This window comes from Pelophylax lessonae, assembly GCF_965119305.1.
Source record: "Pelophylax lessonae genome assembly, chromosome: 7".
In the NCBI taxonomy this organism is placed as follows: domain Eukaryota; kingdom Metazoa; phylum Chordata; class Amphibia; order Anura; family Ranidae; genus Pelophylax; species Pelophylax lessonae.
Window position 1 is genome coordinate 178,827,149 of NC_138774.1, and position 22,089 is coordinate 178,849,237.

At 42.4% G+C, this 22,089-nt stretch overlaps 1 protein-coding gene across 1 annotated transcript in view; it reads left to right on the top strand.

Annotated features, from left to right (window-relative positions):
- The window catches only part of PSMD5 (proteasome 26S subunit, non-ATPase 5), a 178,497-nt gene that overhangs the window by 46,350 nt on the left and 110,058 nt on the right, over nucleotides 1-22,089 (top strand). Inside the window, exon 3 of the mRNA XM_082263579.1 lies at nucleotides 21,138-21,251. Coding sequence (XP_082119705.1) covers nucleotides 21,138-21,251 — 114 coding nt within the window. The remainder of the gene's footprint in view (nucleotides 1-21,137; nucleotides 21,252-22,089) is intronic.

The following is a 22,089-nucleotide window of genomic DNA, read 5'->3' on the forward strand; positions in this document are numbered from 1 at the left end:
AGAGGAAACAGAGGAACTCCTCAAGGCTATCTACATAACCAAGGATATCCAGAAAGCTCAGACCACCGATTTGGTTCGTGACCGGTTCTATAGAGGTCTACAGGAGACCAAAATCACGTCCTTTCAAGTCTACTAATCACTCAAAAGAATCCTAAACAAAGTATTGGAATGCCCAGAAAACAAGTTGTTTTCCCTACAGCCCCTTTTGAGGAAACGGAGGGCGTCCCGGCCAAATGCTCAAAATTAAACGCATCTTTGGCCAGAGTTTTAAATTAGTCAGATTTATCCTACAACAGTGGTTCTCAACTCCTGTCCTCAGGACCCACTAACAGGCCAGGTTTGCAAGATAACTGAAATAGATCTCAGGTGATATATTTTGCTGCTCAGTAATTGCAGTATTCTGATCTGCATCTCCCCAAAGTAATACTTAAAATCTGGCCTGTTACTGGGTCCTGAGGACAGGAGTTGAGAACCACTGTTCTATGAGGATATGGGTCTTCTGAAGGACCCTATGGATAAGAAAACAGACGTGACGCTGAGGAGGGCTTACAAGGCAGGGGCGGCAGGATTTCGGCCTAATGTGACTAATACCTGCGTAGCCAGGAATGTGTCGTTCTGGCTGGAACAACTCCATGGTCATCTGGAAAAGGTCCCCAGCACAAAGGAGGCACTAGGTTCCCTGCTCTTGATAGAAATGGGAGTGGTGTATATGTCAGATGCCTCGACGGAAGCTGTTAGATTTTCAGCTTGCACCACAGGCCTGATTAATGCGGCCAGAAGGGCCCTCTGGCTCAAGACCTGGGATGGAGAATACGCGTCAAAGAATAAATTATGCAACTTTCTCTTTGATAGCTTACTGTTCGGTCCAGAGCTTGGCAAAGTGTTAGCAAGGTCAGCCGACAGTTCCAAAGGGTTCTTGTCCAGAAAACTGAAAGAAAAGCCGAAAAGGTTTTTTTGTTGCCCAAGAGGAGAAACTCAATCAAAAGGGGGAAAAGACACATCCCAAGTGAAGATGGGTTTTTAACAAAAACATAGGGAAATCGAACGTCCTCTTTCCCAATTCTGGCCCCAACAACAATAACCCTCAATAAAGCCAGCGTGCCATTGGGAGGAAGATTACAGAACTTTTTTTCAACAATGGCAGAGTTTATGTGCAAATCTTTTCATCCTGCAAATCAAGGAGGGGTACAAGATATAATTCATGTCAAATCCACCAACCAGCTTCCATATCACGACTCTCTTGAATTTACTACACCAAAGGAAAGCCATGGAGGAGGCTGTCATGGAACTACTAAAAGAAGAGGTGATCATAGAACTTCATCCTTCTCAGCAAGTATCAGGTTTTTACTCCCGAGTTTTCCTTAGGGTAAATCGCTCGGGCAAACATCGCCTTATCCTAAACCTAAAAGGCCAGAACAGATCAATCCAATACTGAAAATTCAAGATGGGGAAACTATCTTCACAGTAAGATCCTTACTTCTAGATTCGGCCTTTCTAGTAACCCTCGACCTGAAGGACGCATACCTCCACGTCCTGATCCATCCTAGCCATCAGAACAGATTTGCTATCAGAGAGAAAAGGCAAATCTGTCTCTTCCAGAACTACGCTCTCCCTTTCATGAATCTCGTTGCATATTCACCAAATTCATGGTGAAAGACATGCAGGAGCTCAGGTTGAAAGGAGTCCAGATGGTGCCGTACCTGGACAACTTTCTAATCTATGGTCAGACAAGAAAAGAGGTGTTGGCAAGCCTTCAAATGGCCGAAAAATATCCTTACCTCTCTAAGCTGGAAGATCAACGGGCATAAGTCAAATAGAATCCCATCCCAGAGGGGGGAATTTCTGGGTTACACTATTGATTCAGTTGCCCAAAGGATCTTGCTGGAAGACAAAATAATAAAACTGACCAATGCGACAAAACAGCTGATCACCGCAACAAGAGTGATAAGGAGGAATATAGTGGTCCTCCTGGGCCTCATGTCGGCATCCATCCCAGCTGTTCAGTGTGCCTAGTTACACACTAGAGCACTACATTGCCATCTTCTAACCCATTGAGAAGGCTCTGGCTTCTGCCTGTCCAGGTCAGAGTTGCCACAAACGCAAGCGCTCCCAGTTGGGGAGCCCTCATAGTCCACCGGGTCAGACAGGGAGCCTAAAAGACTATGGGGCCAGAAGTTTCCTCCGATCTAAAGGAGCTCATGGCGGTACGAGAATCACTACTCTTTCCAGAAAGAGAGGGGCAGACACATTCAGGTACTGTCAGACAACGTCACGACGGTGGCATACATCAACCACCAAGGGGGCACCGGATGGAAACCTCTGATGAGGGTAGCTCAGGACCTACTGTCTTGGGCAGAAATTCATCTGCTATTCCTCTCTGCAGTCCACATCAAGGGGACAAACAACGTTCTTGTGGATCTCCTAAGTGGCAGACAACTAGATCCAACAGAATGGGAGCTGGATCACAAAATCTTCTCAGCACTCACTCTTAGATGGGGCTCCCCAGAGGTGGACCTCTTTGCCACAGCAAAGAACAAGAAGCTAACAAATTATTTTTCCCTGAAAAGAGAAAATGATTCCTTAGGGATAGACTCCCTGGTATTCCCATGGCGGTTCAACCTCACCTACGCACGGCATTTCCACCGATTCAACCTCTTCCCAGGATGATCAGAAAGATTCGCCTGGAGAGGATAAGAGTGCTGCTTCTTACGCCCTACTGGCCATAAAGGGCATGGTTCATGAGAAAGATGGCGGAAGACCTTTGGATCCTACCGAGTCAGAGCAATCTACTCTCACATTTGGGAGCTTACCACCCACAAATCCAAACCTTGAAACTATCAGCATAGATCCTGAACGGCGCAATCTGCTAAATAAGGAACTCTTGGCCAAGGTGGTAGACACCCTACTACAATGCAGTAACCATGAAGATTTAAGGCAAAGTGTTGAGGATAGATACATTAAAAATGCTGTCCAAAAACAGAAGTCTGCAGAGCATAAGTACCGTTATAGACTTCCTCCTGGAGGGTGCAAAAGCTGGGCTTGCAGTGAGTACCCTCAAGGTCCATGCAGCAGCCTTATGAGTATTCCTGGACAGGCCGATCAACGACAATCCGTTAGTCAGAGCAAGAGCCTCAGGGCAGCCCCTTGGGATCTCTTGTTGGTGCTCAAGGACCTCCCCAAAGACCCTTTTGAGCCACTCACAGAAGCATCCCTTTAACTCCTCACTCTTAAGATAGCATTACTTGTTGCCATCACATCGGCTGGGCGTGTAAGTGAGTTACAAGCCCTGTCTGTAAAAGAATAGTTTCTTACCATTTTCCAGATAAACTGGTACTGAAAACAGACCCTCTGTTCCTCCCTAAAGTCTCCTCTGCGTTCCATCGGACAGACGAAGTGGTATTACCATCTATTTGCCAGAACCCTTCTAATCAGGGAGAATAGGCTTTCATTACACTAGATGTCAGGAGGTGCATCCTATGTTATTTGGAGGTCACCAAACCATTCAGGAAGGCGAAAGCTCTTCATATTGTACGGAGGCACTCACTAGGGAAAGTCGGCATCTAAAAGTTCTCTAGGCAGATGGATCAAGATGGCGATAGAAACAGCCTACCCAACCCAAATCTAGACCAGTCATCAAAATGTGAAGGTGCACTCCACTCGCTCTGTAGCTACCTCCTGGGCGGAAAGGGCTGAGGCAATCTTCGAGCAAATTTGCCAAGCAGCCACCTGGTCCAGTGACTGTGAGACACTACACTACAGAATTGATCTGGTCTCCACCCAAGATCTGACCTTTGGTCGAAAGGTCCTGCAAGCGCTAGTTCCACCCTAGGCACGCATCGTTGGGGTCTCATGTGACTGTCCTGGAGGGTGACTTAGGAATGTCCGAGTTATTACCTGATCACTCCCTTTCCAGGAACCCTCCAGGATGGTGGACCCCCACCCTTTCTAATGGAAAATATTAGACTAGATATTTCAGACTATTTTCCTTTTCTGTCCTGGTCATCTTTATACGACTGAGGGGCAGCCGATGGGCGGCCTTTTTAAACCTATCTGTGCTTGTGTTTCCTGCAGGAGGAGGAGCCCATCTTTCATGTGTCAGTCCTGGAGGATTCTTGGAAAGGGAGTTATCAGATAAAAACAGCCCAGGCCGATTTAAAAGTAGGTTTCCCTTTTGAGAATGATGTGGCCCACCCATGGAATAAGATTCCAAAGTTGGATGCTCCGCTTATGGGGGTGTGTAAAAATACAGATTTGGTCTTCCATGACTTAAGGGTCCCTTAGAGATCCCATGGACAAAAGAGGGGATGTGCTGTGCAAGAGGACCTATGATGCTACCTTCGTCAGCTTGAAACCGGCCCTAGTGGCTACGTATGTCGCCAGGATTGGAGTGCTGGCTAATGCAGTTGCAGTCGCATATCTCAGCAGGCACATCCAGGCAAAAACTGCTTACATTTTTTCCATTACTTTTCAAAGCAGATGCCTCAGCAGAGTCAGTTAAGCTGGCAGCCAGGTCCTCAGTGCTGAAAAATTACTCAAGGAGAGTCATATGGGTAAAAATTTAGACAGGGTTGACTCAGCATCCAAGCCTAAACGGTTTACCTTTTTTAGAGGATCATTTGTTCGGTCCTGGTCTCGAGGAAGTGCTGGAGCGTACCCAGGATAAAAAGAAATTGTTCCCAGAGAGAAGGAAAGCAGGGGGCAAGACGTTTTTTCGTGGCAGCAGGCCCAGCAGGTTAGAGAGGGCCATACCAAGAAACACTGGATAGGACATGGTACATAAAGGCTGGGGAAGAGGAGGTATTCTATTCAATCCTCCTCAGGCCCACACAAAGTCCAAATGACTCCTGTGTCCCCATGGGGGGGAAGGTTGGGGGCCTTTCTCCCACAGTGGGCTGCAGTGACTTTGCGTCCATTTATCTTTTAAATCATAAAGAACGGCTTCAAGCTAGAGTTCACCTCGAATCCCCCTTCCAAATTTTGGTGACCCCTTTGCCCAGGAATCGGGAAAAGGCAAAGGCGCCTGGGTATCTTTGTAGGGCATCTGGTGGATCAGCAAGTGCTCAAGCAGGTTCCTCGGGAGGAGCGCTTCCAGGGATTTTTTTCCCACTTATTCCTACTAAAAAAAGCAATTAGTCAAGTTTAGGCTAATTCTGAATCTCCGTCCACTCAACCATTCCTTTAAGTACAAGCACTTCAGGATGGATTCAATCTTCATGGTAACAAAAATTATTTTTCCAGAGTGCTTCATGGCAACTGTCGATCTGAGGGATGCTTACCTCCATATCCCTATACACCCAGGTTTCCAAAGGTACCTCAGACTGGCAGTAAAGATGGCCTCGGAGATTCGCAACTTTCAGTTTCGGGCACTTCCGTTTGGCTTAGCGTCCTCTCCGAGAATTTTTATAAAGGTCCTAGTGGAATCCTTGGCTCCGCTACGGATGAAGGCCATTACGGGTATACCCTACCTGGAGGTTCTCCTGTTCATTGCTAGGTCTTATCAAGCGGCTAGAGAGGGACCTTCAGGAGGCGCAGGATTTTCTACAGTCTCTTAGAGGATTAATCAATGGAGGCAAGTCCCATCTTGTTCCCGCTCAGGAAGTAGTGTATTTGGGCTACATCATTTCCTCAGTAGAGAGGAATTCTTCCAGAGGAGAAGATAGGGAAGATAGGTCTGTAACTGTGCCAGGGCCTGAACTATCGGGAAGTCTGGATCAGGGAAGTCATGAAGGCAATTGGTCTTATGACATCTTGCTTCCTGCCTATCCCCTGGGCAAGATTTCATCAGTGTCCTCTGCAGAATCGCCTTCGGTGCTGGAAAGGCAGCAAGGAGACTCTGGATCACCCTGTTTACCTAACAGCCAGGATCAAGAGGTTGTTGTGCTGGTGCCAAGCCAGCCAAAATTTGGACAGAGGTCTTTTGTGGACTAGACAGAAGGCTCTGGTTGTAACGACTGAAGCCAGTTCCTTCGGCTTGGTGGCTCATCTAGGCGACAACCTGGCCTAAGGGGTTTGGTCTCCAGCAGAAGCCAGGCAGGCCTCGAGGGAGCTGCTGGCAATCCGGAAAGCACTAGAGGCCTTACAGATGCTTGTAAGTGGGCACCACCTCCAGATTTGTACCGACATTGTGGTGGCGGTCGCATACGTTAACAAGCAAAAAGGGACCAGGAGTCCTTCCCTGTAACTAATCGCATAACCAGAAAAAGAAGGAAAAGAAAAGAATTGGACTTTACAGGCCGCAAAGGAGGGATAATCAAAATGATATAAAATACATCTTTTTTATTGTATCTAAAAAAGTTAAAATCATTACATAGAAACAAACCAGTATACAATACAGATTAAAAATAATTCCTATTTAGGAATATTAATTTGTGCAGTATCATACAATAAAAAATATGTATTTTTTATATCATTTTGATTAACCCTCCTTTGCGGCCTGTAAAGTCCAATTCTTTTCTTTTCCTTCTTTTTCTGGTTATACAATTATGGATGATGGCCTTATGTGTCATAGATTTTTCTATTTGTAACTCATCGCAAGCGAGATTTTTGTCTGGGCCAAATGAAACCTGGCCTCAATATCTACCATCCACTTAGAAAACCCGCCAGAGAATTCTGAGCCCCTTTTAAGCCGCCATCAGGTGAGACAGAATGAGTGGTCTCTCAACCAGGAGGTATTCGAGAACATCAGGCGGTCTTGGTGCCCGGCAGATGTGGACCTTTTTGCCTCAGATGGCAACAGCAAGGTAACTGTTTTTTTTCCCTGCATTCCCAGGATCGAGCTGCGGAGATAGACGCTTTTGCGAGCGCCTGAAATTTTTTTTGCTACGCTTTTCCCCCCAGTAAGATTGATCCCTGCAGTTCTGCAGAAAGTTTTGGGTGAAAAAACATCTGATTCTAATAGCACCGTTTTGGCCAAGGACCTCAGACTAGCAGCGTGGTTTGTGAGGAGTAGCTCTCAAGGTCACAGAGGTTCTCTGAAAGCTGTAAGCCAGTAACTAGGGCCATTTATGTTAAAATATGGAAGAGGTTCAATTCCTGGTTAAAGGAACAGAGCCAGGATCGCCCTGATATTCCGACAGTCCTGGATTTCTTCCAGGCTGAAGCTGAGCCGGGTAAGTACATTAACCACTTAAGCCCCGGAAGATTTTACCCCCTTCCTGACCAGGGGGTATTTTGCGATTCGGCACTGCGTGACTTTAACGGACAATTGCGCGGTCGTGCGACGCTGTACCTAAACAAATTTGACGTCCTTTTTTTCCCACAAACAGAGCTTTCTTTTGGTGGTATTTGATCACCTGTGCGATTTTTTTTGATCACGCGCTATAAACAAAAAAAGAGCGTCAATTTTGCAAAAATCACAAAATTTTTCACATTTTTTTTATATGAAATTCCCCCCCCAAAAAAAGTAAAAATCAAAATTTTTTTAAATTTTCGGCCAATTTGTTTTATGCTACATATGTTTGGTAAAAAAAATCGCAAAAAGCGTATTTTGATTGGTTTGCGCAAAAGTTATCGCGTTTACTAACAAAGGGAAAGATTTTTGTCATTTTTGTTGTTTTTTTTTAACGCGTAATGGCGGCGATCTGCGATTTTTTTTTTTGCGGTACTGCGACATTGGGGCGGACAGATCGGACCCTTGACTGACATTTGTGACACTTTTGGGGTTACCAGTGACATTTCTACAGTAATCAGTGTTATACATATGCACTGTTACTGTAAAAATACACTGGTTGTGAAGGGGTTAACTTTATTTGGGAGGGAGGGGCTGTGTGTATCCCTAGGGGCGTGCTTTCTACTGTGATTGGCTGTGGCTTGAGCTGTAAGGACACTGATCAACGGATCTACATACTAGATCCGTTTGATCAGTGTCTTTACAGCGAGGAGAATGACAGGTGGCTTGTTTACACAAGCTGCCTGAGATTCTCCCTCTCCCCCGCCGATCGCCGAGTGACCGGCGGACATCGGGTCCGCTGGTCACACGCGCGGGGGGGTCCGTGACCACGCGGGAGCGGGAGCGCGCCTCCGGGGGCGCGCGCTCGCTCCCTAGACCCTCACAAGCTAGTGACGTAGCCCTACGTCACTTTGCCTGTGAGGGGCTGACTGCCGACGTAGATCGGCGTTAGGCAGTCGGCAAGTGGTTAAAGGTGCAGGCCGCAGCTCTTAGTGTCTTATTTCAGGTCTCTTTGCAGCAAGACTGGTTTGTGGCAGATTTTTTTCAAAGCCCTCTCCAAATCCAAGTCCGTAAAGGTGCGGGCCTGTCCAGCCTGGGACCGGTCTTTTGTCCTTAGGGCGCTAATGTGTAGTCCCTTTGAACCCCTGGAGAAAAATGGGCAATTAAGTGGCTATCCTCTTCTTTTTGTGGCACACCTAAGCACTCTATCCTAAGCTGCGCTGCCTGTGTCTACAGACACAGACAGCAAGACTTGGCCCTTCCCCCACGCTCTTCTCACAGGCTATGATTGACAGCAGCGGGAGCCAATGCCGCTGTCTCTGAGCTAGAGAGCATAGTGAGGAGAGAGAGAGCGCAGCACAGCTCTGTATGGAGATTGGGCTCAAGTAAGTATTTAGGGGGGCTCTGAGGTGTGGGGGAGCAAAACATAAAATGTTTTTTACCTTAATGCAGAGAATGAACCCAAAAGAATCCTTCTAAAAGAGTATCAAAAAGGCCTCCCTTTCTCAAAGATACTATGCAGTGCATTATTGAGCTATCCAGGATTAAACTTGAAGAAGACGTCTTGCTGGTAACATCAAACCTCTCCTCATTATACACTATGATCCCACAGGGTATGAGGCGGTTCAATTCTATATAGAGTTAAATGTAAAAATTTCTGTAGTACTAAAAGAGTTCATTCTGGAGCTTCTAAGGTTTGGAATGGAACACAATTATTTTTATTATGATGGAAACTATTATTTGCAACGCACAGGAGTAGCGATAGGTGCCAGATTTGCCCCTAGTCTCTCCAATTTGTTTATGGCGTACTGGGAGGAGGAGACCATATATGCTAGAACAGGCCCCAAAGTGTTTTTTGGACACAATATATTGACAATGCCCTTTTGTTGTGGAGGGGTGATAAAACCTCCTTACATGAATTTATGAAAATTTTGAATTCCAACACATGGGATATCAACTTCACATACAACTGGGATAACGACTCCATTAACTTTTTAGATCTGGGTATTTACAGAGGGAGTAACCAACTTTTGATCAGAGCACATTTTAAAGTGACACTTATAGATTTATTTCCATAGATTTATTTCCATCTGAAGCTGCCACCACCCAGCGTGGATGAGTGCCATCCCCAAAGGTCAGTTTCGACATGTACACCGAAATTATTCCATATTGGATGATTTCAATTATCAGGTAGTGATTTTGAAAGAGATTCCTTCAGAAAGGTTATGAAACAGAAAATTTAGAGCAGGATTTACCACAGATGCTTGAGTTAGAAAGGAAGGATCTTATGGTGCCCAAAAAGAAGGAAAAAGGAACATGTGTCAGAGCTTTAACTAGCATTTTTGACCACTTTTTCTAGTCAACACAGATGGGTGAGGAACATTTTTCATAAGCATTTGAAAATCTTGGAAGAGGAAAACGTTTTGTGTCCTGCTCTTCCAAATAAGCCAAGGGTAATCTTATTTTTTTTTTTTTTTTTAATTGTATATCAAAAACATACATATTAATACAATTTCTTTTTACAGTTTTTTTTTTTCTTTTTATTTTATCATTCTATTCATCTACTCTTATCTCTCACTAGTCCCTTCCATACTACACCATTTACTCCAAATTTTCTGATATTTCTGTAGGTTCCCCTATTTTTCATACATAACTTTTTCATATGCTATGATGTGATTATCTGCATTCATCCATTCTCTGATCGAAGGGAGTTAGAATTTGCATCCATCTCTTAGCAATTTGCTTTCGAGCCTGAAAAAGTGTTTTTTGCAAAAAGATCTTTACATATCCTGACCATTCGTCATCATTAAACACCCCAGCAAACATACTTCAGGGGTACAAGGCACCGGTCTTTTAATATTTTCAGATTTTTTTTTTATTACTTGACTCCAATATCCCACTACCTCTCTACATGAACAAATCAAGTGGGAGAAATCTTCTTTTATCTTGATGATATTGCAAACATTCTGATGTTGGCCTTCTACCCATTTGATATAGTCTATCAGGGCTAAGATATATCTGGTGCATTATATACAATTGGGTCATCTTATTCGTATCTATTGGTGATATAACCAAATGCGAGGAACATATCTCCTTCCATTTCTTATCTGTCATTTCTAGGATCAATACCTGCCATTTGTCTCTTACTTTCAATGGTTCTCTGCCTATTTTTGCTTGTATTAGGAAAGAGTACAATATTGATATGAGTGACTTCAGCCCCTGTGAAAGGGGTATTTTGAAATGTTAAGATTCTGCTTGCCAAATTGTGCCTGCAAGGAATGTCTTAATTTTTAAATACCGTATTTTCCGGCGTATAAGACGACTGGGCGTATAAGACGACCCCCCTATTACATGATCTACCGGTAATACTTATACTTAGGTTACCTGGGAGATATTATACTCAGCGTATAAGACAACCTCCCATTTTTGGGGGATTTTTTTGAGGTTCAAAAGTAGTCTTATACGCCAGAAAATACAGTATATATAAAAATTTATGTGCTATATCATGTTGTTTGTTCAGGTATTCAAATGTTCGCATAGTTCCATGTTCATACACCTGCTCTAGGTCAATCACACCTTTCTGTTTCCATGAGTTTCCATCTGGACTTACTTTCAACTGTTCAAATGCTGGGTTATTCCAGATGGGGGCTTCCCGGTGGATATCTCGAAATCCTACTATTCTCTTAGCTTCTTTCCATACCACTCGTGCCATTGTAAACATGGGAATCTTAATTTTAGGTAACTTCGCTGACTGTGCCTCCAATGCTACCACTAAGTCCTCTACCTGGGGTATTTCCAATAGGTATTTTTTCACTCCTCCTGCTTTTTTTCTGTCTTATCCATGTCTGTAGCTGTTTTTACTGCCCTGCCAGGTAATATAAAAGTATATCTGGAAGGGCCATCCCTGCTTCAGTTTTCGATCGTTGTAATGTTATTTTAAGTTTGGATCTACCATTGGTCCATATAAATTTTATAAATTGCGAGTTTAACTTTTTAAATATGGATTTTGGTATACTACTGAAGAATGTGGGAATATATATATATATATATATATAAACATTTGGGTAAAACTACTGTCTTGATTAAATGTATTCTTCCTGCCACTGAACGTGGTAACTTTGATCATATTCTCAACTTGCATTTAACTTGTTCAAATAAGGGATTTACATTCGTTGGCAATGCTTCCTCTGGATCCAACGTAATTTGAATACCCAAGTATTTGAATGAACTCACTATCTTCAACAAGGGAAATTGTTCCTCATTCCTCTGTATATCTAAATGGCATTAAAACAGATTTCTGCCAATTGATTTTTAATCCTGATTACTTCCCAAACGTCTTTATTAGTTTCATTGCTTCCGTGAAGGAGTTTTGTGTATCTCCCATAACCTTCCTATTTCCCATTACTATTCCTTTATATTCCTCTGATTTACTAAACCTCAAAGCAAGTGTCTCTATTGCGATAGTAAATAGATGGGGGGATAGAGGACGTCCCTGTCTTGTCCCTCTCTCTAAACTTATTATAGATTACATTAATCCTTTCATCAAAACAGTTGAACGAGATTGGCTATAGATTATGATTGTCCATTTTCTAAATCTTTCTCTGAAACCAAACTGTTCCAGTGATTTCTTTAAATACAGCCATTCAATAGAGTCAAATGCTCTGGCCATATCCAAAGATGCCAGTGCACTCGACTCTGGTATGTATTCCTTCATTTGTGCCATCAGTTGTTCTTATCTTAATTGATGTTGATTTTGCTGGCATACAGACAGTTTGATCGCTATAAATAATTGATAAAATTATGTTATTAAGCCTTCCCACTTAGATCTTCGCAAGCATTTTATAATCACTGTTAAGCAGTGAGATTGGAATCTACGAGGCACATTCACTTAGATCTTTATCTGGTTTTGGAATAAGCACCACCAGAGCCTCATACATAGATTCTGGCAAAGATCCCCACATGAAAGCTTCTGTATACATTCTAGTTAGAACTGGCGCTAGAATATCTATGTATCGACTATATACCTCCAGCGGAACTCCATCAGGGCCAGCTGATTTCCCTGATACTAATAAACTCGGAGCTTGCCGGACTTCCTATTCTGTAATCTTTATCCATCATACTAACTTGTTCTTCCGTCAACTTAGGATATTCTATTTCATTCATTTATTGCTCCATCTCCTTGTCTGCACAAGTTAGCCTTGTCCTATACATAGAAACGTAATATTCATGGAACCATTTACTTATCTCGTCTATCGCATACACCAACTCCCCCGCTCTATTTCTAACTTTAGGTACTGCCAGTATTGTTGATTGTTGTTTAACCATATGTGCTAATAATTTACTGGATTGATTCCCTTGTTCATAATTCAGCTGATTGAGGAAATATTTTTTTCTTTTAGCGCTAACTTCCGCTTGTATCTTATACGGCTGTATACATTTCTTCCACCTTTCTTTATTACTCCTTGATGGATCACCTATATATTCTGTCTCAGATGGCACACATTTTTCAGATAGTTCTTCCTCTTCTTGCCTATTGGTTTTCTTAATATATGCTATTGTAGATCTCAAAGCTCCCCTAAGGTATGCCTTGAGTGCATCCCAACAATTACCATCCATTGGTAAATCTCCATGGGCTTCCAGGAACATTTTTTTTTTTTTTAAATTGTATTTTTATTGAGAAATTTTGAAAACCGGTAGAAAAATAAATCCCAAAGGGACATTTCAAACATTAATTAAAGTACACCGAAACATAAACAAATGAGACTCCGAAGAGCCTGAACCTTGTACATAATAAGTAAAAAAGAGTTGAAAGAAGAAAGACAAAGAAGGAAAAAGGTGAAGAAGAGATGTGAGCCAGGAAACATCAAGGGCAAAGTCTTTACCAGTATGACCTGAGATTTGTTTGGGTAAGATAATGGAAAATCAAAAGTTACACAAGAGAAGTTAGTCATGGGATGCGGGGCCAGTCAACGAGATGGGGAAGTGTGATCCCCTGCGCCCTCTGTCAAGTTAGGGCCCAAAGGGGAACCAAAAGTAGAGGTGTCCCAAGCATCCCATGTCTATAGATACCCATTATCCCAAAAGGTATTGAGTACAGTTTAGCAAGCACAAATACATATCGACCTTCTGGGTCACATTTAACCTGAATACTCTCCCATGCTACTGACCCATGCTCCATCAGCGATACTCCCTTTGAATGTGATGGGAGTGGCTAGACCACTGTATCCATGTTTTTTTTAAGGTCACTCATTCGTTCTTTAGTCATATGTGTTTCCTGTACACATAATATTTTTGCCTGCACCCTGCGTATGGTTGAATATATTTGGACCCTCTTTAACTTCGTCCCCACTACCCTTACATTCCATGACAGAAAGGTACATTTCTCATCAGTATTCACCATTTCTTATTAACACCTATTACAAATCTATATATTTGAAAATGTTTTTCCATCTTCTTACAGCCATTCCATTCACTCAAATTACAATGGGGCATTGCCATCCTGTCCCTACTACTAGCAGGATGGCAATATGTTGTGATGCAGCCTTTACAATATTGCAGACCCATTACTTAATCATAAAAAAAAATAAAATGGAAAAAAGAGCAAACAAATAAACAAGTCATAAAAACAAAAGTAGAGAGTGGTAGAGAAATCAAAATATATTTAGAACTAGGAGCGATTAAGTATATTTTCTATATCGCTCTCCTCCCTCTACCACCACATTTACTCCTTTCAGCTCCACCCCTCACAGATATAGTTAATTATTGAATTATTCCCAGCTACCTTAGGAAGGGCAAATAGGAAGGAAAGGGAAAAGGTAAGAAGTAAAGAAAGAAAGAGAGATAATGAAAGGAAAAAAAAAAAAAAAAAAAAACGTTCTCCAACTCCTTTCGATTGTGCTCTTACCCTTAATATCTGTGTTTCTCACACCCCTCATATTAGTTATATTCATTATAGTGTATAAAAAAAAAAAAAAAAAAAATGTGCTCCACCTCTCCATTGTGCTACAACCCTTAATAGCTGTGTTTGTCATACTCATAGTATTAATATTCATTATAATGTCGAAAAAAATCTATCTTCTTGTCTCATCCTTCTCTTAACATCATTAAAGGTTGCCCGCTGCTTTTGCAATTCCAAAGAAAAATATGGAAATTTTACTATTTTCATACTGTAGAACGCCCTTCTGCCTCGCCTTTCTTAGCACCAAATCTCTGTCTCTACAATTCAGCAATTGTGCCAATAATGGTCAAGCAGGGGCCCCAGGTAGTGAGGCTCTTGCAGGAACCCTATGGTCTCTTTCCACTGAGAATGCCAATGAAAATTCAGCTTCTGCAAAAGTGTCTTTTAACCATTGTTCAACAAATATACTTGGGTTTTGACCTGCTTTCGCAGGTATTCCTATAATCAATTTTCTGTCTCCTCTGCTTTTTGCTGCCACATTGCTACCTGCTTGTTTACTTTTGTAATTTTTGTCTATCGAATTTACAATATCTTCTAAGGAATATATGATCCTATTTTCCACTTCAGCCACTCTTTCCCGGATTTTTTGCAAACTGTGTCTAAGCAGTCCACTATCCACTTTTATCTCTTCCATTTTATAAGACAGCATAATGTTACTTGAGTGAATTGCATCCATTATCTGTGGATTAAGCTGTTCCAAAGTTTTTTTAGACTGCTTCTCCATTTTGTCTGATTGTGGGTTACTTAGGGTGGCTTCCTTGTGAGTGTCCCCACTTGGCGGGCCACCACTCCGTGTCTGTGGAGGACTACGGCCTCCATCGTGCTTTTCTACCCTTGCAAACTCCCGCCGCTTTACTGGATCCGCCGCTTTACTCATTGTGACCTCCCAAGTTTTGGCTATATTCTCCAAACTGCTAAAAAAGTACAACGATCAATCAGTCACTCGGGGTACAGCCCCTAATCCATTAGAGAGACACCTTAATCCCATCATGTTTGGAATGCTAAAGGGCTTATACCCCTGCAGACGATGTAACATTTGTATTAATTCTAAAACAATTAGAACTACTTCTTTTTCTTCAAGTGTGACATTTTAAGGAATATGCTATTAAAGATTTCATTACCTGCCAAACTAAGGGGGTAGTGTACCTTTTATGGTGCAAATGCGGCTATCAGTACGTAGGCAGTACTGTACGAACTATGGCTGTCAGGATTGGGAGAATATTTGGCTAACATTAAAAAAGGGTTTGATGGACACAGTCTATCCAAGCATTTTTCACAATGCCACCAGAGAATTCCTTCCACACAAATGAAAAGGCAGATTTCTAGTTGTGAGACCCAATGGATTTTTTATTTAAAATGCTATCGGGCAATAGGAGCTGCATGGTGAATGGTGTGCGGACTTAGAGCTCCGCCCGACCAACATCCTGATTCATTGATCCTGGGGGGCTGTCCTGCTTTTCGTCCATATCTAGCCTGCTGTTGCCCCCCCCCACTCTTCCTGCGCAACAATGTCTCCCCCCAAAAAATCATCCAGCGCTGTTGCTAAACTGGACAGATTCTGCCTTGAGGAGAGAGACCCAGCTGGGGAAGATAGCGCCACTCCGTCCTCAAACACTGAACCAGCAGCAGGAGACACGGCAAAAGCATTGGAGGCAATCTCTCTTTACGTCAAACTAATGCTCACTTCTAGGATAGAAGAAGTAAAGGTGGACATTTCTCTTATCCGGCAAGATTTCCAGAAGTTGTGGGAACGGGTTTCGGAAGCTGAGCGTTGTCCTGGCCATGTGGAAGATGAACTGCAGCCAGGGCAGGTGACCACTGAAAGGCTGCAACATCAGCTCAACTCCCTACTACACAAGCAAGACCACATGGAGAACAGGCTCAGGAGATGCAATCTCCACTTTGTGGGCTTGCCAAAACGGCATTGGGAATTCTATTTTCACACCATTCAGGACTCTGCTTGGATCGGGGCAATTTGGGAGGCGTTTAAGTTGCAGGCTCGCCTGATTTTGACAGCCCGCATTACCAGATAAAAGACCTCCTCCAAACTAGTGATACAACAAGCGCAAGATCACTTAAAGTCTGCAGAACAAGTCTTCCAGAAGGACCCCTCTACAGCTAATGCCTCCCTCTTGAGAATGCAGATTAGACTTGTTAACCAACTTCACTTTAAAAAAGCCAAATGGCACATTTTTTTCAGCAAGCAAAGGCTATTGAAACACGGTGAAAGGGCTTGCAAACTATTTGCATACTTGGCACACCTTGGTGGTTAACCTACGAACTGCTACGGGCACCAGGGTTACAGATTCTGACCTTGTTGGAGAGTTTAAAACCTTTTTTTCAGATCTTTACTCTTCCACCACTTGGTATTCTCAAAGTAAACTGTCAACATTCCTGCAAAACATAGACTTCCCTACAATAAACCCCTACAGATTAGCCAGCTAGAGGCCCCGATCTCTATTACCAACATCAAGGAGGCTATGGCACATCTTCCATCCTCCAAGGCACCAGGGTCAGACAGGCTACCGTTGGAATTTTAGACTCAATTCAGAGAGGTCCTCATCCCTGTACTGCGAGAATTATACGCCCACATGTTTGACTCTGCCACTATTCCTGCTTCCATGGTTGAAGCCCTTAGGTTTAATCCCCAAACACGGGAAAGTCCCCACACTCCATGTTGAGTCATACCTCCCTATTTTCCTACTGCAACTGGATGTTAAAATTCTCGCAAAAATTCTAGCTGTGTGTCTTAATAAAGTCATACTTGGACTTATTCATCCTGATCAAGTGGGCTTTATGCCCAATAACAACACAGCTTTCAGTCCCTGAAGGCTTTTTATGAACCTTCAGGCATCTCATGACACCATAGGCTCCAGAGTAGTGGTCAGATTAGGCGCTGCCAAGGCATTTGACTCATGGAGTGGGGGTGGGAATGCCTGCGCTGGTTTGGTTTTGGCCCAAACTTGATCACATGATATTGCTCCCTAAACTTCTTTATATATTTTGGCATGCTCCCCTATACATCTCACCCTGTATCTTTAAATCCGTGGCATCTATCCTTAATACATTCATTTGGGGAATCCCCCTACATAGGTTTGTCTTGGCATACTCTGAAAACTCCTACGAACCTAGGTGGCACAGCTCTTCCAGATCTCAATTTATACTATATAGCTTCCCAGCTATCCCATTTTTTTTTAACAATGAAGATAGAAACAGATACCTCGCCCTAGTACAGTATGTGTTAATCTCTCCCATGCAGTTGTTCGTCTCCTTTTATGTGGTTCATGCAGGTCACCACCGGGTAGACCAGGGACAGATGCAGTTCCACCACCGCCAAATTTGGCAGTTGGCCATGAAACACATGAAAGCCCATCCATTTCATGCTCATACCCCCTTGTGGGATAATCTACATCTGTCTGAGGTGTTGTTGGTACCTGATCATGACAGTTAGATTGATAGGGGGGTCATCTACCTCTCACATGTCCTCTGTGGTCGCGGGGTAAAATTATTCCAGGAACCCGGGACTAGGTTTGGACTACCTAACCACATGTTTTTCTGGTACCTTTAACTTCGCCACACGATCAATACCCAATTTGGGGACTCCATTCCCAGTCTTGATTCCTTATACTTACTTATTTGCTACCCAGGGCATTTCTGACACTTCTCTCCTACAAGTAAAAATCATCATTCTTTTGCTAGAAAATTACTCAGAACCCCCAAACATCTATTTTTTTTTAGCAGAGACCCTAGGGAATAAAATGGTGGTCGTTGCAACTATTTATCTCGCATGGTGTTTGCGCAGCAATTTTTTAAGCGTGTTTTTTTTTTTTAAAAAACAAAACAAAACCGTAAACTTAGCCCGATTTCTTTGCACAATGTGAAAGATGATGGTACGCCAAGTAAATAGATACCTAACATGTCACGCTTTAAAATTGCGCACACTCGTGAAATGCCAAACTTAAGCTCCATAGGCAACGCTTTAAAAAGTTTTACAGGTTCCCTGTTTAGAGTTACAGAGGAGGTCTAGCGCTAGAATTATTGCTCGCGCGCTAACGTTTGCAGCAATTCCTGACGTGGGGTTTGAACGCCATTTTCATATGTGGGCGTGCCCTACATATGCTTTCGCTTCTGCGACGGAGCACGCAGAGACGGGGGCACTTTTACATTTTTTTAAATTTTTTTTTTTTTACTTTTATTTTTCTATTTTGACACTTTCCTTTTTTAACATTTTTTTTTTTTGATCACATATATTCATATTACAAGGAATGTAAACATCCCTTGTAATAGGAATAGGACAAGACAGGTCCTCTTTATAGCAAGATCTGGGGTCTATTAGTCCCCAGATCTCGCCTCTAGGCTAGAAAGCCTGACATAAAAAAAAAAACCCAATCGTGTCTTTCTAGGTGAGGCAACGGCAGTATTTGTAGCTGCAGAGCCGGGGGCTTGACGGCATTACATCGTGCCCAGCCACTGAAAGGTCATAGAGACTACCGGGGACGATCTGGCCCGCTGTATTTTCTATGGTGAACTGCCGGCGCATTCCTTCTCCGATTTGCCCATCACACAGGCGTGCAAGTAGAAGCACGGGATGGAGGGGGGATGTCCCCTTCCTCCGCCTGTAAAGACGCTATGATTGTTTTTACGGTACAGGGAATCACCTGCTGTAAAAGAAGATATCTGAATGATGCCTGTAATTGTTGGACTGTGGCTTGTATGTCTCCTCCTTTTACATTAATAGAGAGTTTGTTTTTGGTTAAAAAAAAATAAAATGCTATCGGCTTTGGGGTCTCACTATAGAGTGGGACATCAACTTCTTTATCAAAAATTGTTGAGGAGGTTGATGTTCATCTAAACCAGGTTCTATTATAGGAGCTGGATTGATATATAGGTGCTGTCCTTGGGGGGCCAATTTTCAGAATAAATAACAGATAACATACATCTATCTAGGTTGGGTGTTAGTTGCAATATTCAAAACACTCAAATATTTGCTTATTTGTTTTAAGTTTATTATTTGTAATAGGTTCTTGCCGTATAGGAGTGTATTGTAATTCTGTTTTGTTGTAACGCATGGAGTAGAGGTGCTTCTATCTTTGATGAGATAACACTCACAATAATGATGTGTAGTATATACTCCCATTTTTGCGGATACAATGAGGTGCCCATTTGATTTTTTTCATGCATTCGTTTTTTACATTTTAATATATTATCTTAAAACTATGTGTTTTTTTTTTTTTGTACATTTTTTTTTTTTTTTCAATCAAATACTTTTTTTTTGCAGTTAATTATTAGAACTGCTGACACTAGTAATAATGGATAATAGACACTTTTTTATTATTCATATAATTTTTTATTATTAAAAAAATGTTTGTACATCAATATTTATAGCTGGCAGTGTTGCAACAGTACAAGTAATTATAAGTAATAAGTATTGAGATTGTTTGCAATCAGTGACATTTAAAACACTTGTTAGGAACACAAACTTTAATCAGAATACACAGAAGTAGATTGTTTCCTTCTGTGGGGGTTCCTTTGCATGCTGAGATCACCTCCAGCTCTTCCACTAGAAGACTCAATAGAGAGACATTGCGCGCTAGCCTCCATTCCCAGTTGATGCATTCTGAGAAGAAACGCATCGGGTCGGAGCCAGTAGCGTGATGTCAGCATGCATGGACTGTTCTGCAGGCATAGGTGCACATTTGATGATTATCTGCCTGATTTAAACTTTTATGTTGCAAGTGCAATTTATTTTAAATAAACAGAGTTTCTATATGTTAATGCACTATGAGATATCTCCATTGCTTTCATCCATGTATGCTGTGACAGACGTGAGCTTGGATTCATCTGCTGGGGCCAGCTGGCTACCTACCATTAGAGGTGGTGTTATATATGCGCATATGCTCTCTTAGTGGGATATTCCATCTGGTAAGCGGCCAGTCTTTTTTGTTTGGAGCACACTGGTGACGCACATGCACTTTGGATATTTTTTGCACAAGAACACTTTTTACTATCTTTTATATGGGGGAAGTTGGAACCTCACATTAACTATATGCAAACAGAGAACAAAAGCTGTTGGAGCACTGATCATTTTCTATGGACTTTTGGAACACCTGTTTAATTTAATTGTATATGTTGGAGCAGGTTATTTAACCATTTGCATTCTGGCACATACTTAAGATAATAGCATTATACACTAATATTTTGTATGTTTGCATTCAGCACTTTAGGCATAGTGTGGAGTAGTAATATTTTCATTGACCTAGTTATGTGATTTAGGCCTCTTTCACACGGGCGCTCTGTTTTTGTCGTCCGTTCAGTCACTTTTTTTTTTTTTTTTACGGACACGGATGACACTTGTGTCATCTGGTCCGTATGTCCGCATATCATCCCATGTATGGGATTGCGGATGACACCGCTGACATCCGATTTTGAGTCCTTTCCATTTTTTAAACGGAAGAAAAATAGGGTTCTGTTCCGTTCCAAAAAACGGAACAGAACTGAAAGGACGCAAATCGGATGTCAGTGGATGGTCATCCGCTGACATACGCAATCCCATTGACATGCATTATGTCCGTATATCACCCGCAAACGGATGGGGTGATATACGGACATACGGAACGCCCGTGTGAAAGAGGCCTTATACTTATGTTTATTTTGTGAATGCTTTGTTACATACATCACATTTAAAATAGAAACAGCGCATCATATGGATACACATTAAAAAAACCTTTAGCCTTTAAAACCGCTATAATTTTAGAGTTCTTCGTCAAGCAAAATACTTTGTTGTGGTATCTTGTCTGAAAAATAAATCACAAAATGTAATCTATTATGTTCACCAGTAAGAAGGCTAAAAATAATACATTTTCTTTCCTTTTTTTTTTTTTTGGCATGTGCATGCTTAATAGGGAGAATAGTTTCCATTAACCTCATACTTTTGAGAGGGCTACTTCAAGTAGTCATGTAGGTTGCAGCATTTCTTTAATCTCCTGTTTTAATCTAGTTTGTTTCTTTCAGGTTGGGAGAATTGTGGAGTGTTCAGAGGCTATAATGGAGATCCTTAACAATCTGGAGCTTCTGAAACAAATAATCATGTGTATTGGCAGTGACAAGATTTCTGTGGCCAGGGAGGTGAGTGCTGCCAAAGGAAAGAAAAATCTTTAGTTCAGACTGGCACTTTGCAGCTGTCTCTTCTTGCCTACTTACACCCTAAAGAATCTCTGAAAAAAGCTGCACTGGAATTAACACCTTCACATCTTAGGCATCACCAACGCCCCCATGATTTCAGACCATCAAAACTTTAATCTACACCCTGTTCCAAATTATTATACAAATTATATTTTTCTCATTTACCTAAATAATTGATGTAAATAACAGTCAGCATAATTCACATGTTATCAACTATTAAGAGTACAATTGAAATTAATCTATCGCTCATTGACAGACGTAGTCCTCGGTGATACAGCACCTTCGGGTTATGTTGCCTCCACAGGAGTAGGACTAGACAGGAAATAAAATGCTCTGGCCACACCCTAGGGGCAGTCCCCGAGGGTATATCCTCTCTCTCTCTGCCACAGCAAATCAGTTTTTTTCTGTCTAGTCAGGAGTAAGGACCTAGATACCTTGCTGGGATCTTCGGTCCTGGCAGGATTTTTTTTCTTAAAAAGATTTTTTTAGACAGCTTTTTTCTCCAGTGTTCCTGTGAGATCTTCAAGCAAGAAAGCTAAACTGGGCGACGGGCTGGATGTTGAGATCCGGTGGTCACCCCGGTTCAGCCTACGAGCGCGTGCAGGCCATAGCTCCGCGCTGGGTCGGCCACGACATAGTCCCACTGGAGGGACTGACCCCCCGAGTTAAACGTCTCGCTGAAACGCCAAGGACCATGAGTCACGGCGTCCGTATTGGTCGACAGCCCTCCCGCCCCGGTGGAGAGGGGTACTGTCAGGAGTTGGTGCCCGCCTGGTTCCGG